Below are 13905 nucleotides of genomic sequence, written 5' to 3'. Positions count from 1 at the left end.
TGAATTACTTAGTGTCCCAAATATTTACATTTGCTTACATGCATTGAATTAACCTCTGGGCATCTCCTCTATCTATATTCTTTCCATTGTAGAGATGATTATACAAAGTTAATAAAGATCCCCAACACCTTAGATGGGCAGTACACTTTTTCCCTTCAAATTCCCTGAGAGGTTAATACCTAGAATCTCTTTTTAGTCAAGAAAAAGGACAATAAGCAAGTATTTGGGAGAATTTAGGTAATTAAGATTTGTCTGAATTAAACAACCTTTCCTGTAGCAGATAAAAAACTGTAGTAACATTTTCTTAAGAACTCAGAAATTAATAGGAGCCAAGCTATAGTCATATTATTCTATTTTAGAAATGGAAATTCGCCAGAGGAATGGGGGAAAGTTAGAGATGAGGATATAAAATTAGAAAAAGACTTTATTTAGTGAGGAAAGGAAAGCATTATTCAGAGTAAGCATGTCATTCTCTGTCCCTTTTAAAATCAATTGAACACAATGCAATATGTTTATATATGGTGATGAAAACAGAGAGCTAGTAGTTCACGTTAGTCATAGAAATGCCAGATGTTCCAACAGTTTGTGACTTAGAAATGTTACAAATAAGAAGTTTCTACAGTCAAGAGAATCTTTGGGAAAGATTCAGACTGAAGAACTGGAACCAAGTTGGGGATTTAGCCAAAGATATAATGGTTGGATGGATCCTGGTTCTTGGACTCCCCAAGGATAATGTAGGAAAGCCCCTACTGAACTATCAGAGAATACCAGGTCAAGCTCTGTACCAGTTATATACACAGATCTATAGGAAAATGAACTTTTGTCCCTAGGATATGTGACTTATCTTATTCTCAAACAAAAAAAAAAAACTATAAAAATTTGCCCACGGGGTTTGCCTAATCTTTAAGGAACAGAATTAGTCAAAGACCTGAGAATTAGGCAGATAGTTTCCTTAATAAAATGAGCTTGTCTATGTAGCTCTGACCTCTATGATTTAATTCAGCACTCTTGATGACCTATTCTTTCCATGTATCATTTATTATTAGGAGTTTAAGTACAAGCTCCAGCACTCAGTGAATAAATGAGAAAGCCATCCAAGGCTTCCACAGACTTTAAGGGAAGAAAGACCAGAAGAAATAATGGAAGCTTTGAAGGTTGAACCTCAGATCATTTGGACCCCTGCAACAATTTAAAAAAAAATACTTGAAACCTAATATTGGAATTTGGCTTCACATTGACAAACTTTATTTTAGAAGTTTATAAGCTAAAGTGTTACTGAAAACCAATTTCCTTTACTAGTTGATTTGGAACAATTATACCGTTTATGAAAGCTCCACAGTTTTAAAATGATCTCCTTATCAACAGTATCCTGACAGGACAAGAAAAATTCCTCTGTCCCTTCCCCTCTCTCTCCCACCCTTGAATTTAACATGATTTTCTTCCTTTTCTGGATACTCCTGCACAAGCCCAGGCTGTTGAATAAATGGAGCCATGTAAAAAAAGTGTGGAAAGGATGAGCATGGAAACCATAGAAATGAAATGTCCTTCGGTCTGAAGTTAACACTGCTTAGTAAAGGTTCTTGCTTCTGTTTCCAGAGGCCCCCTTTGCCTGTTATAACTGCTATCACAGCCAGCACCAAGCCAAACCAAATTGAGCCAGCAGAATGAAGGACTTTACATCTGGGTCCATTGAGTCATGCCATTAAAAAAGTACAGTGAGAAATAAGTCCATGTGCATTCTCAGTCATAACTGTGGGCAGAAGAACCCATAAGATTCCTCACTTTGGTTCTAAATAACAATTCTTTTAAAAGCTTTGAGAAATAAAGCAAATACATGGTGGGACTAGGAATGTTAGCTGTCCCAGGTTACTTGTCCACTGAAATAAGTCTCATCCCTAGTCATAAATAAATAATTTCTTTCCTGGTCTCACTTCCATGCCAGGATCAATATCTCTTAACATCTTACTTATTTTATTACTGCTTTTGGTTTTCTGGGGCTGATTGAAAGTTGCTCAGAGGAAATCTTTGGTTTTGCTTAAGTGTCCGTGACATTTAATCATGACTTTCCTTGCAGTTTAATTCCAACCAGTCAATCAGTTAATCCACTTCAATTGATTCTGGGCTCTCTGTTATTGGCTTGCACTCATTGGGCATCCGTTGGTGTCGACTCAGCTGGGTGGCCTGCGTGAAGCTCCTCTCACACCTCTCGCACCTGGTGGAGGCAAGAGAGAAAATTGAGACCAGGGAGCTGCTCCTGGGGGGTGATGGGCTTTGTCTCATCCTGCCTAATCAGAACAGACACTCCAAAGTGGCTTCAGATTTTACCGGCTCAAGAGGTTTAATTGGTGGCTCCTTCCAAGGCCTTGATGCCTATGATGGGACAAGGCCTGTCTGATTCAGAACAGAGGGATCTGTCAATAGGCAGGGGGAAGGTGATTTCTCCAGAGAGGCCTGTCCTGCTGTAGCTCTGATCACTGTCAGTTCAAATAGATAAAGAACAAAAAGAGATTTTTAGGAGTGAGCCATCAAAGAAGCAGCTTGTCTGCAGTTTTCTGCTCTGTAACCCCAAGAAGAAATTGATGACAAATAGAATTTCACCTTCTGCTAATTTAAAATCAGGATTTCAACTTTTGTAAGTACAGAGCCCCAGGATGATCATCTCTTAGTTTGGAAACAAGAGAAAAAGCTGCTTTTGTTTGCAATGCTTTGGGAGTTCATTGCTTTTTGTACAAGTTGCTCCCATTAACAGAGCCCAACTTTACTTTGGGCAAAAATACAGCATTTACATATTTTAAGGCATAAAAAAGCCAAAACTATAGTTAGTTCACATGCTCCAAGAATGGGGGAGAGGGAGTAGCAAGGTTCTTCTTCACAATGTTTCCAGTTCCAATTTGAAGTAAGAATGTCATCTAGAAGAAGTGGTGGTATCCCATAGCAATGAGCTACATACATCTCTCAGTATTTGTTCTATGTTTTCTCCATTAAATAAATATATGTGTGTATAGACATGCATATGTATATATGAAAAAAGAATACATGTGAAATATAGGTATTGTGTGTATATGTTTGCCTCCAAACACATAGATGTAATTTTTTACACACAAAGAATTATAGTCAGAGATCATGTGAGCCATGATGGTACACAGTGCTGTTATTTGCCCATGTGTACAACTAATTATCAGGAATGGCTGACTTCCATATTTAAGTAGCACTCCTTCATGCTCACACTTCCCCAAATCTTCAGAGAAAAAAGATGTGATAGGGAATTTCCCACTATCCATTATTCTAAAATCTAAAAGTACCTGTTTTCTGGTACTGTGCGTTATCTATACAGTGAATGAAAATCTCAACAGCAGAGGCATTATGACGAATTTAGACATTTCTCATCCACCACTAGGGACTGAGGCAAACAATACTCTCGGCTTCCTGCAGAGCATTTTGTTTTCTACTTTTCTCTAAATTACAGGTGTCCTGCCACCAAAATAACAATTTGTGAAATTTAGACCAAGTATTTGTAGGCATTTCTGAATTTTTTACATAGCTTTTAATGAGGAATTGTGTGCTTGGGAGTTAGAGTTCTTAGATTACGTATTCATTCATCAGGGTCCCTGCACCTGCTGAACATGTCAAGTGTGTATAAGTTGTGTTTCTTTGATTGTCTTTCGAGGCTTATTTTTAGCAGCCTGCTTCACTGTTAAAAACTGCACTGTGATCTTGACAAATGTAGAATGTCAGCTTTAATGTATCAGACCTATCAGCTCAATGAAAATAACTCAGAAGTATTGATCACTTAATGATTTTTGGTGTATTCATTAACGTCTCTGTGCAGATCATCCTCCCTCCAGAGCTTCTGAAGTGCTGATGACACATTAGTGTATTGCTGATTGTTTATTAGAAAACTGATTAGTTACTGGATTAGTGTGTCAAAATATACTACCTTTCATTGCTTGACAAACTTTCAAATTATTATATTCCTTTTTATCATGAAGGCACTTGAATCAATTTCAGTGAGAGTATTAGCTTGGACAATTATGAAGCATAGCACTGTACCTAACCCGGGATTTTGGTTTTCCAATACTGTGGGTTTAAATATAGAGTGTTTATGGAGTAAGGTATTCAGGATAACATATATGGAAGAAAATGTGGGGATAGGATCCTAGACATATTTTTTAGACTACCCCCAATAGGGAAAGAGTCCTGGCTAGTGGGGACCTCTGAGACCAACTAATCCAGTATTCTAAGCCTTTTTATTTGTGTTTTACAGACCGGTGTGGCAGTCTTATGAAACTTATGGACCTTTCTCAGAATAATGTTTTCAAGTGCATAAAATAAAATACATGGGATTATCAAGGAAACCAATTTATCTTGAAATGAAAATATCTCTTTTTTTTTTTTTTTTTTTGCCATACAAGTTCACAAACCACTACTGATAAATGTTTGTATGTGGGTAAACATTGGCCACTTGGCTATCCAGAGGGTAAAATGTATGAAAACATGCTTTTAAGTTTAATTTGTATAATTAATATTTTGTACATTACCTTCTTTAGACTAAACAATGCTTTATAACATTTATCAATTTCTAAGGTGTAAATGCTCACACTAAAATTTTAATTATCAGTTCACAAGTTGGTTAGGACTAGCTCCAACACACCTCTGGAATTAGTCTAAGAATGCTAGCCAGGGGTCCTCAAACTACAGCTTGGCCCACGGGCCAGATGCAGCAGCTGAGGACGTTTATCCCCCTCACCCAGGGCTATGAAGTTTCTTTATTTAAAGGCCCACAAAACAAAGTTTTTGTTTTTACTATAATCCAGCCCTCTAACAGTCTGAGGAACAGTGAACTGGTCCCCTATTTAAAAAGTTTGAGGACCCCTGAACTTCCTTACATAACATATGGGAAACTCAGGATAAATAACTTTAGATTTTCCTCAAGTGTAAATGTAAGTTACTTCTTCCTTGGGGCCATGCTGATTAATCCAGCCAGACTCAACCTCTCAAGCATATTTCACTGCCACCTTCCTGTCTTGCCAGCTTGATACTGTGCCCACCCAAATGGAACCTCTAGCTGGGACTGAGCTGACTGAAAGTTCCCTGCATCAAGCCAGATCCAGCAACCTAACTTAAGCTCCACTGCCATCTTCTTTCTATGCATTTCTAGCCTTATTCTTCAACCCCTCTCCTCTTTTTACTTTGGGGATATTAATCAAATCAACACGACTAATTACTTCTGAAAAAGATGAGTCAATTGATTACTGTGGCTCTATTCATGCCTATGATTTCACCCTTTCTTGTCTACTATACCCATATATGTGTTATTTCTCTTTGTAGAAAAACAGCACTTTACCGGCAGAACCTGTCTTTTTATTCCCAGTGCTTAGAATAATGCCCTTTACACAATAAGTGCTTAATACCCACTTCTTTCCTTCTTCGCTCTTTTACTCTCTCTCTCCCTTTTTTCTTTCTTCTGCTTTTCTCTTCCTACTTCCTTCCTAAAATTCCAACTTCTAAATTCCTTTCTAAGTATTTATGTGCAAAGAAAATATAGTGGTAGTTCTCAAGATATAACTATTTTACAAGGAGATAATTGCTTTTAAAAATTCTCTAGTGTATTTTACATGTTGTCTCACTTAAAAAGTAAACCAGTAACTAGAACAAATTGCTGATTTACTTTACTTTACTGGAAGATTCATCTTTTTGTGGGGTAGATAAAATACTAACAAAATCAAGGGATTTAACAAATATTTCATATCACACATCTACACAATAAAAAATTGGACAAAGAAAATTGTGATCTTTTTGTATGAGAGAAAGGGTTCAAGTGAGATGCTTTTGGGTAAGCTAGTAAGTATGTAACAACTGGTTTTCCAGGAAAAAAAAGTGTCCTTATAACACGTACTTTAAGTTTAATCTGCATCATTAGCATTTTCTCTCTGCTTTCCATAAGTACATATCAGGGAACAACAAGCTACAATTCCACCATTTTTTTGTAAATTTTTTTGTAAAGTCTACAAGATGATTAACAAAATAATAAATCAAACCCCAATTTATAATGCTTACTGATTTCCAAGGTGTAAATCCTCATCCTACAAATTTAGCAATTTCCCCTGTAGAAACTGGTTCTAGCATGCATGTTGATGAGTTGATGTAATATGTTCCTTTCTCTGATATCATTTTGTGAATTCAGAAGTGACATACAGTGAAAATTATAGGTTTAAAATATAGCCCTGAACTGGCAAATGAAACCTGATTAGTTTTCAAGCCCAGAAAGATCTGTCCTTGTATTTCATACCAATGTGATGGGATGAAGGGGAAATGAAAATGATGTTAATGGGAAAGTAGTTGCAGGGAATGACAAGTTCTTGATTCTTTCCTTGTGCACTTCACAGTTAAGAATGGTTGTGTAAGTTATATATATGTTCTGAATTGATTTGCAGATGGCAGAGTTTTTGACAGTGAAACCAGGAAGTCCTAAAATGGTATCAAAGAAAATCAAGAAATATTGTTTTCTTAATTTTTATATCAGTCTGAACATCATAAGTAAGACTACATTTGAGGTTATTCTTCACTTAAGTAAGTGGCTGTTCAGTTTCAGTCAGTCAATATACATTTATTATCTACACTGTTAGATACAGGGGATACAAAAAAAGAGGTAAGACAAATTTCTGCCCTCAAAGAGCTTACAATCTAGTAAGAGAGACAGCAAACAAATGAATATGTATAAACAAGCTATAGACAAGATAAAGAAGAAATAATTAAAAGAGTGAAGACACTAGAATTAAGTGGTATTAGGAAAGGCATCCCACAGAAGATGGGATTTTAATTGAAATCTGAAGGAAGCTGGGGAAAGAAGGAAGCAGAAATGAGGAGGAAGAATATTCCAGGCTTGGAGGACAGTCAGGAAAAAATATCTAGAGCCAAGAAATAGAATATCTTGTTCATGGAATAGCAAGGAGGTCAGTGTTTATAATAATCAGGGGTGGAGATGGCAGAGTTCTACCCCTCATAGTCACACACACACACACACACACACACACACACACACACACACATACTTCAATTAATTTTCTTAAAATCAAGATACCTCAGTTAAAGTAATCACAGAATCAATGAATAAATTTGCTTAGGTTTTAATGTGGGGAGAAAAACTTAATCTCCACTATGATGCATTTATTAGGTGCAAACTACTGTCTTAAGAAAGAAATACTGTGATTAGTTAAGAGAATGAGTCATGCCTCTGGAATCTATAGGTAAAAAAGACTATTTCACATGTTCAACAATTTGGATCCAGGAAGATTCTAGGTTTAGGAGTATTTTATGAAGGAAGACTTCTTTTCCTCTCTCAGACAGCAACAAAGAAAGACCATTTCATCGAAGATATTGGACCAGTAGTTTACAATGCATCTCTTTGGAAGCAGAAAGGTAGATTAAGAAAGACAAATATGGAGAATCACTCAAGAGAAAAGATAGTTTCAAAAAGCTCAACCACTCATGGAATTAAATAAGTGATAGCTCTGAACTTAAGAAGTAGCAAATCCTGGGAAAAGAGCTGTATCTAAGAGAAGCTGCATGAGGACCCTCTAAAGAGAAAAAGGACCTCTAGTACCAAAAAGTGTGTGTGTGTGTGTGTGTGTGTGTGTCCTACATATATCTCACTGCCAAAATATTCTAAACTTAAGACCACTCTTCCTTTCTGGGGGTTTGTGGGACATTGTGCCCCAGACTTTGGCGGGGGGGGGGGTGTTTTATACTACTCATCTTACAATACCATCTTAGTACATGTTACTAAAAGAGAATGCAATCACTAATAGTTAATGGAAAGAAGGCTAATTAAGTTACATTAAAATGATATTAAGAGCTTCCTTATTATCAAAGATAGTTTAAGATTTGCTTTATTCTAGAAAGAAGAAAAAATAATAGGATATTTTTATAATTCAAAAAGGAAGCAGCAAGAATGCTAAATCTGTATGATATATTTGTTAAACTGAATTGATACTACATCTATCCCTGGGTCAAAGATCCAGAAAATAGGTAGGTAGTAACTCAATACAAATTTATTTTTTTGCCTCTGATGTTTGAACCAAATATTTAAGGTATAAAATATTTTTGGAATTATATATTTAGTTTATGTTTTATTTGAAGCAAATAAATTTTTGTTTTTAAAATGCACTATAGAAGAACTGATTATAGTTTCTGTCATTGATGAGTTAAACTTACCCTTTGATTATATCACACTTGTGATATAAAATATTAACATAAGTCTTTTTCTTTTTGTAACTTATAGATGAACAATTTTTAAAATAAATGTAGATTCCAAAGGCAAAAACATGAAGCAGGCATCAAATAAATTATTTAGAATATTTTGAAGTTTGCCCAGTTATAATGGACAGAACATTGTCTTCAATATACATTTTCTCTTATTTGAAACTACTTATAAATAGTTATACAACTAGCTAGTTTCCCCAAAATCTCTTAGTCTACATATCCTGCAAGATAAACCAAGGTCTTTGCTAATTTTTGGTCAATTCCTATTCATTTTTGAGAATAAAGTTTAGAGCCAGGTTTGAATATTATGATCTACATGGTATACAATGTATAATCAATAATAACAATGACACACATTTTTATGGGGCTTTACTGTTTAGAAAAATGCTTCTCCCACAAACATCCTTAAGAGTTGTAAATATCTTCTTTACTAAAAGTTGATGTTTATTATAATGTAAAGCCATAGCAAAGCAACAAAAAAATTTCAGATATCTTGACTTCAAATCTCATTCCTGGTTAGTTACTTAGGTTTTTTGTTTTTTGTTTTTGCTTCTATAATCCTCATCAACTTTCTAAAAGTCACTTCACAGCAGAAGTCTCCTAAGAAATATCAGTATTTGTTTGTATATGATGCCCTCTACAGAAGACATCTTTCCTCAAGCAGGGAAATAGAAAATAAATCTGATTTTACACACATGTATATACATATATACATAAATTCACACATATAGAGACAGCATGACTTAGAGGGCCAATCTTGGACATAGGAGACCTGAGTACAATTATTAACTCTGACACACATTAGTTGGGTAACCAAGGACCAGTCATTTAATACTCAGAAACCTTTCTAAATCTCAGTAGAGGGAATTCTTTACACTAATGAAATCAAAAGCCTAGACCTTCCCCTACTGCACCCTGTATATGTCTAAATTAAGACACTGGATATCCAAGAATTACACAAATTAGCACGGATGCACACACATACACACACATACACACTCTATTATATTTATACATATATACAGCAAAAGCAGCCTAGTAGGTTAAAAACTTGACTTCAAAGTCAGGAAAACTCAGATCTACCTTTGATCTACACTACCTCATTATTGACCTACACTATAACTTACATTAGGCAGTCATTTAAACTCTCAGTGTTCTATCTAGGAAACTCTCTAAAAGTATAAATTGTAATCAGTTATAGGGAAGGTGCCATTCTACACAGATGGAGGAAAGCTCCTTACCCTAGATTTCCTATACTTGTGAAATCACAGAAATACACACATATACATATATGTCCTAAGTCATTCTATTTAGAGGCTTCCCCTTTTCAAATTCAATTTTCTTCTTTTAAGATATAGCCTTTAAATCAATCCCCATTAGTTGAAAAAAAAAGGTGCTATGAATCCCATTTTTCTGACTACTATAGTGGGGGAGAGTCTGAAAGTTTTGATTTGTAAGATGGCATAACATCTCTGTAATATTTATGAAATCCAAAAGGATATGGGTATCTATGAACTATATGGCTGCCTCAGGACTAATTGATTTTGAGATCGTATAATATAGATAATTTAATTTTCTATTTTCCTTAAAGAAAAGTGGGTGGTTTCTTAGAAGACTCTTCCCTAGACATCACAAAGGAAATATGCTCAATATATCCAGACCTGGCTAACTGATTTCCTTTCTCTCTCTCTCTCTTTCTCTCTTTCTCTCTCTCTCTCTCTCTGTCTGTCTCAGTTTTTTTTTTCTCTCTGTCTGTTTCTCTCTCTCTGTCTGTCTCTCTTGTCCTCTATCTCTTTGTTTCTGTGTCTCTCATACATATGTATACACACACACGTGCACGTGCAAATTTTGAGAAAAGCACTATTTGATGAAATCTTATGATAAATTAAATTTAAACAAAAATGTTAAATCTATTGGAAACATGACAAAAACAGGCTGTTAGGAATGAAAATTGAGTGGAGTCAACAAGGTTACACATAAGTAACACCTTAACATTAATAGAAATCTATTTTCCATTTTAACCCTGAAACCTCTTCAATTAATTACTAAAATCTATTTACACAGCTACTAGATAAAAATCAATCTGATTCCTAGCACCATATTTGGTTCATTCCTGTGAAATGCCTTTTTTTTTTTTTTTTTTAATAGCCTGACTGAAAGGCCCAGGTGCAGAATGCTTAGGTGCTGCCTGGCAGAATTTACAAAGCTCTATGATCCACATCCTGGAAAATGTAAGATTATCATGATTCTCATCCACAAAAAAGAGGGCAGAATTTGTGACTCTTTGATGATCAAATGTGTGAGCTGTCTAAGGCCAAAGGCATTGATAAATTCCATGTTGGAAGAGGCAGACTTGCATCTGGTCAGTGTCTGATCCATTTTCCTTTTATGTAACCTAAATAATGTTAATTGTCATTGTTTTCAATTACTAATTAATGCCAAAAATTAAGCCAAAGTATGAGAGATATGAAAAGATGTTACTAGGTTAAAAGAAAATGTTCTGTCCTTGATAGGAAAAAAAGCAAAACAAAACAAAAATCATATATTTTTCCCTCCATTGGCAAGACAATAAGTCATTTAGGGGCCAAACCAGTTGGATTTATTCTTATCCAGGACATTGTTTTGTCTTGAGCAGATAATAATACTATTCTCTGCCATTTGATCCAGATATCAAGAATGACACATTATTTAAAGAAACAGTTCTGTTAGCACGGTCCTTCTTGGCTAAGAATGAGCATAGGGATTAATCTTTACTTTATATTACACATTATTAATATTGCTTCAATTCTTTGATATATTTCTTAGAGGAGATCTGATGCAGATCTCCTTTTCCTTTTCCTTCATAAACAAAAAATTAAGAACAACATGGAAAATAATTGAAAGATTCAAAAGATTTCAAAACAACAAAGTACTCTACATAGGCAGTAAAAGCTCTATCAGAGAATTATAACCTTGTCAAAGCTAAAGTCTCCATTGATTGCCTCTGTCTCAGAAAAATTAAAATTGTTCTTTAAAATGCTCTTTCTCTATTAATGCTCAGGTTCCTTCCTTCACCAGGAACCCCACAAAGACATTGATGCTTATTGTTTCTGGTTCTTATTTTCTTATCAACATAGTAATTTTGAAGCCTTAAAAGCACATTAAATGTCCAGTCACAATACTTGCTCTAAGGTTAAACATCAGGAGGCATGATAAGTTATATGTCTACCCACTTAATGTATTTGGAGTGGAAGAGAAATCCTTCCCTGGATATCTTAAAGAAAATTCTTTCCTTTGAAGCCATTATTCAATTGTCAATTAATCACAGCTATACTTCACTAGTAGATGAAAAGAATATGTCTCAAAGGACTTTTCAAAGTTTCTCTTCTTGAATCTTAGAATCAAAATTTTATAACTTGCAAGGTACTGAAAGAAGTTGAATAATTGGAAGGTAAAGTGAGGTTTCAAAGAGGTCAAGTGACTTAGTCACAGTCATATGGCTATTAATTGATTGAACCAAAACTCTAAACCAGATATACAAAATCTGATAACAATTTCTTGGAAAAAAAAATACAATTTTTAGAGCTTGGATTTTGAGCTTCCAAATGCCTTAACCACTAATTGTTTGAGATGAATAATATGGTGCAGCAGATGTTCCCCTTTTTTCCCCTACTCATGAGAGAAGCTATTAGAATTAGGTGAAAGGGGAAAATATCTGATATCTCAGTTACTTACTTGAAGGGTTTTTCTCCAGTATGAGTTCTGATATGGTTGTTGAGGGTGGTAGCCCCAGCAAAGGCACGACCGCAATAGCCACACTTGAAAGGTCTGTCACTGGAGTGGGTAACCACATGATTCCTCAGTTCAGAAGGCTGGGAGAAGGACTGGGAGCAGTGACCACACTGGTAGGGTCTGAAATAGAGACACAGCCTGATCATTATTTTCTGCTTCAGCAAGAGGAAGAGTTCCTTACCTTGTAAGAATGGGCAACTCTTCTGACAGCATCCCTAAAGTTCTTTGATCGTGTAGCCTATCAGTAAAAAATTTCTGTGCACTCATCTCTAATACAGGAATACTTGTTTATTTATAAAATATATGCATGTATTTACTATCTTAATAATAATGTACATTACAAAATGTACACAAAAATGGAACTGAAAGATTGAGATATTTTGGTTATAACCTGTATAAAAAATCTTTTTCTCTCACTAAATAATAATAATGGTATGTTTAGTGAGAGAAATGTGGTGTAATATATCTCATTATTTTTGCAAATCACTTTTGTGATTTGAAGGTTCAGTTGGAAGTTTAGTTCATTTCATTATTTAATGGCTGTCATAGCTAGCAAAGACATTTCACAAAGATATATAGAGCCAAAAGGAAGAAGTGCATTATTGCTGGTAGTTACTAAATCATGATACTCACTTTTCCAATCTCATCCATTAGTTATGCAAAGGTGATTTATTAAAATTCAGATGGTAAGTTTACATCTTCTCTAATAAAAATCATTTGTTTTTATAAACTAATTGGAAGGTGTTGTATTTTTAGTAGCTTAACAAAAAGTTTTGAATTTCACTGATGTTTGTCATTTGGAAGATTTTTAATCAAGTTAGGAAATGTTTACAAATTTTAATGTATGCAGATATGAGGGTTTTTAAAAATAGGTGACACACTTGTATAATTTCCAGGAATTCATAGTGGAGAGAGTTAAGTATCCAGGAGGAGAGAGTGGTCAACAGTATTAAATACTCCAAAGAGATCAAGAAATGAGTACTGAGAAAAGACCATCATATTTTGACAGTTAAGAAATTGTTGATAATTTTCAAGAGAGCAGCTTTAATTGAATGAGGAGTCAAGAGGAGAAATAGGAAGAGTAGACTGAAAATCTAGTAGACTAGGGATACCCTAGAGGGAAAAGGGAAATTAGGAAAAAGGATAGATTTGAGAGGCAAGATAATGCAATGACATCTGTGATGCACAGTGCAACCTATTTACTGTTTCATAATCTAAAGAAAGAAAAATGTTGGGGCAATCTTTCTAGACAGTATCCCAGAGCACAGATTCTACTTTCTGAGGGCTTCTACAGGATCCACATTGTTATCTAGGGAAAAAGGTGCAGGGTCTCTTGACAGGAGTTTGGAGTGCAAAAAGAGGAATCAAAGCTGTTATGAGTGCCTGGTCCATCCATAAAGCAAAATGATGCTACTGTTGTATTGGAGTTACTGAATGAATGAATGAATGAAAATTAATTTAAGCCCTTACTATGTTCCAAATCCTTAAGTTATACATATAAGTAAAGATAGTTTCTGACTTCAAAAGCTTTCATTCTTATGGAAAGGTGCAAAGAAGAGTAATGAGGTCCAGGGAAGGGCTCTTTGGAAGTACAGTGACATATCCCTTTGGAGAACTGGTTCTAGAACTGGAAAGGGTTGGAACTGTCTTAGAGTATGTATTCATGCAGCATCAGGGAACTAGCAAGAAGATATTATGAAATAAAAAGAACAAAGCAAAGTAAAACCGGCAGTTCTAGAAATAAAAGTGACAAAACTGAAGATAATAAAGTCAGAGATGATTGATTATTATAGAGAAATGAAACATGTTATCTTCCCGCTTTCTAATTCACAGTACTAGCTATTTCCCCTTTTGAGTCAATCCATAGCATGG

General features: G+C 35.0%; 1 protein-coding gene across 1 annotated transcript in view; it reads right to left on the bottom strand.

The window, feature by feature from the left end:
• Positions 1-391: 391 nt before the first annotated feature.
• PRDM6 (PR/SET domain 6) overlaps positions 392-13905 on the bottom strand; it is a 157405-nt gene continuing 143891 nt past the window's right edge. The window contains exons 6-7 of the mRNA XM_051997960.1: positions 11977-12153; positions 392-2212 (exon numbers count right to left, since the gene is read on the bottom strand). Of these exons, the coding sequence (XP_051853920.1) occupies positions 2098-2212; positions 11977-12153 (292 nt within the window). The 3' untranslated portion in view covers positions 392-2097. The remainder of the gene's footprint in view (positions 2213-11976; positions 12154-13905) is intronic.

The sequence above is a fragment of the Antechinus flavipes genome, chromosome 1 (assembly GCF_016432865.1).
Source record: "Antechinus flavipes isolate AdamAnt ecotype Samford, QLD, Australia chromosome 1, AdamAnt_v2, whole genome shotgun sequence".
Lineage (NCBI taxonomy): Eukaryota > Metazoa > Chordata > Mammalia > Dasyuromorphia > Dasyuridae > Antechinus > Antechinus flavipes.
Note: the sequence above shows the minus strand (reverse complement) of the source record. Positions and strands in the feature narration are given on the sequence as shown.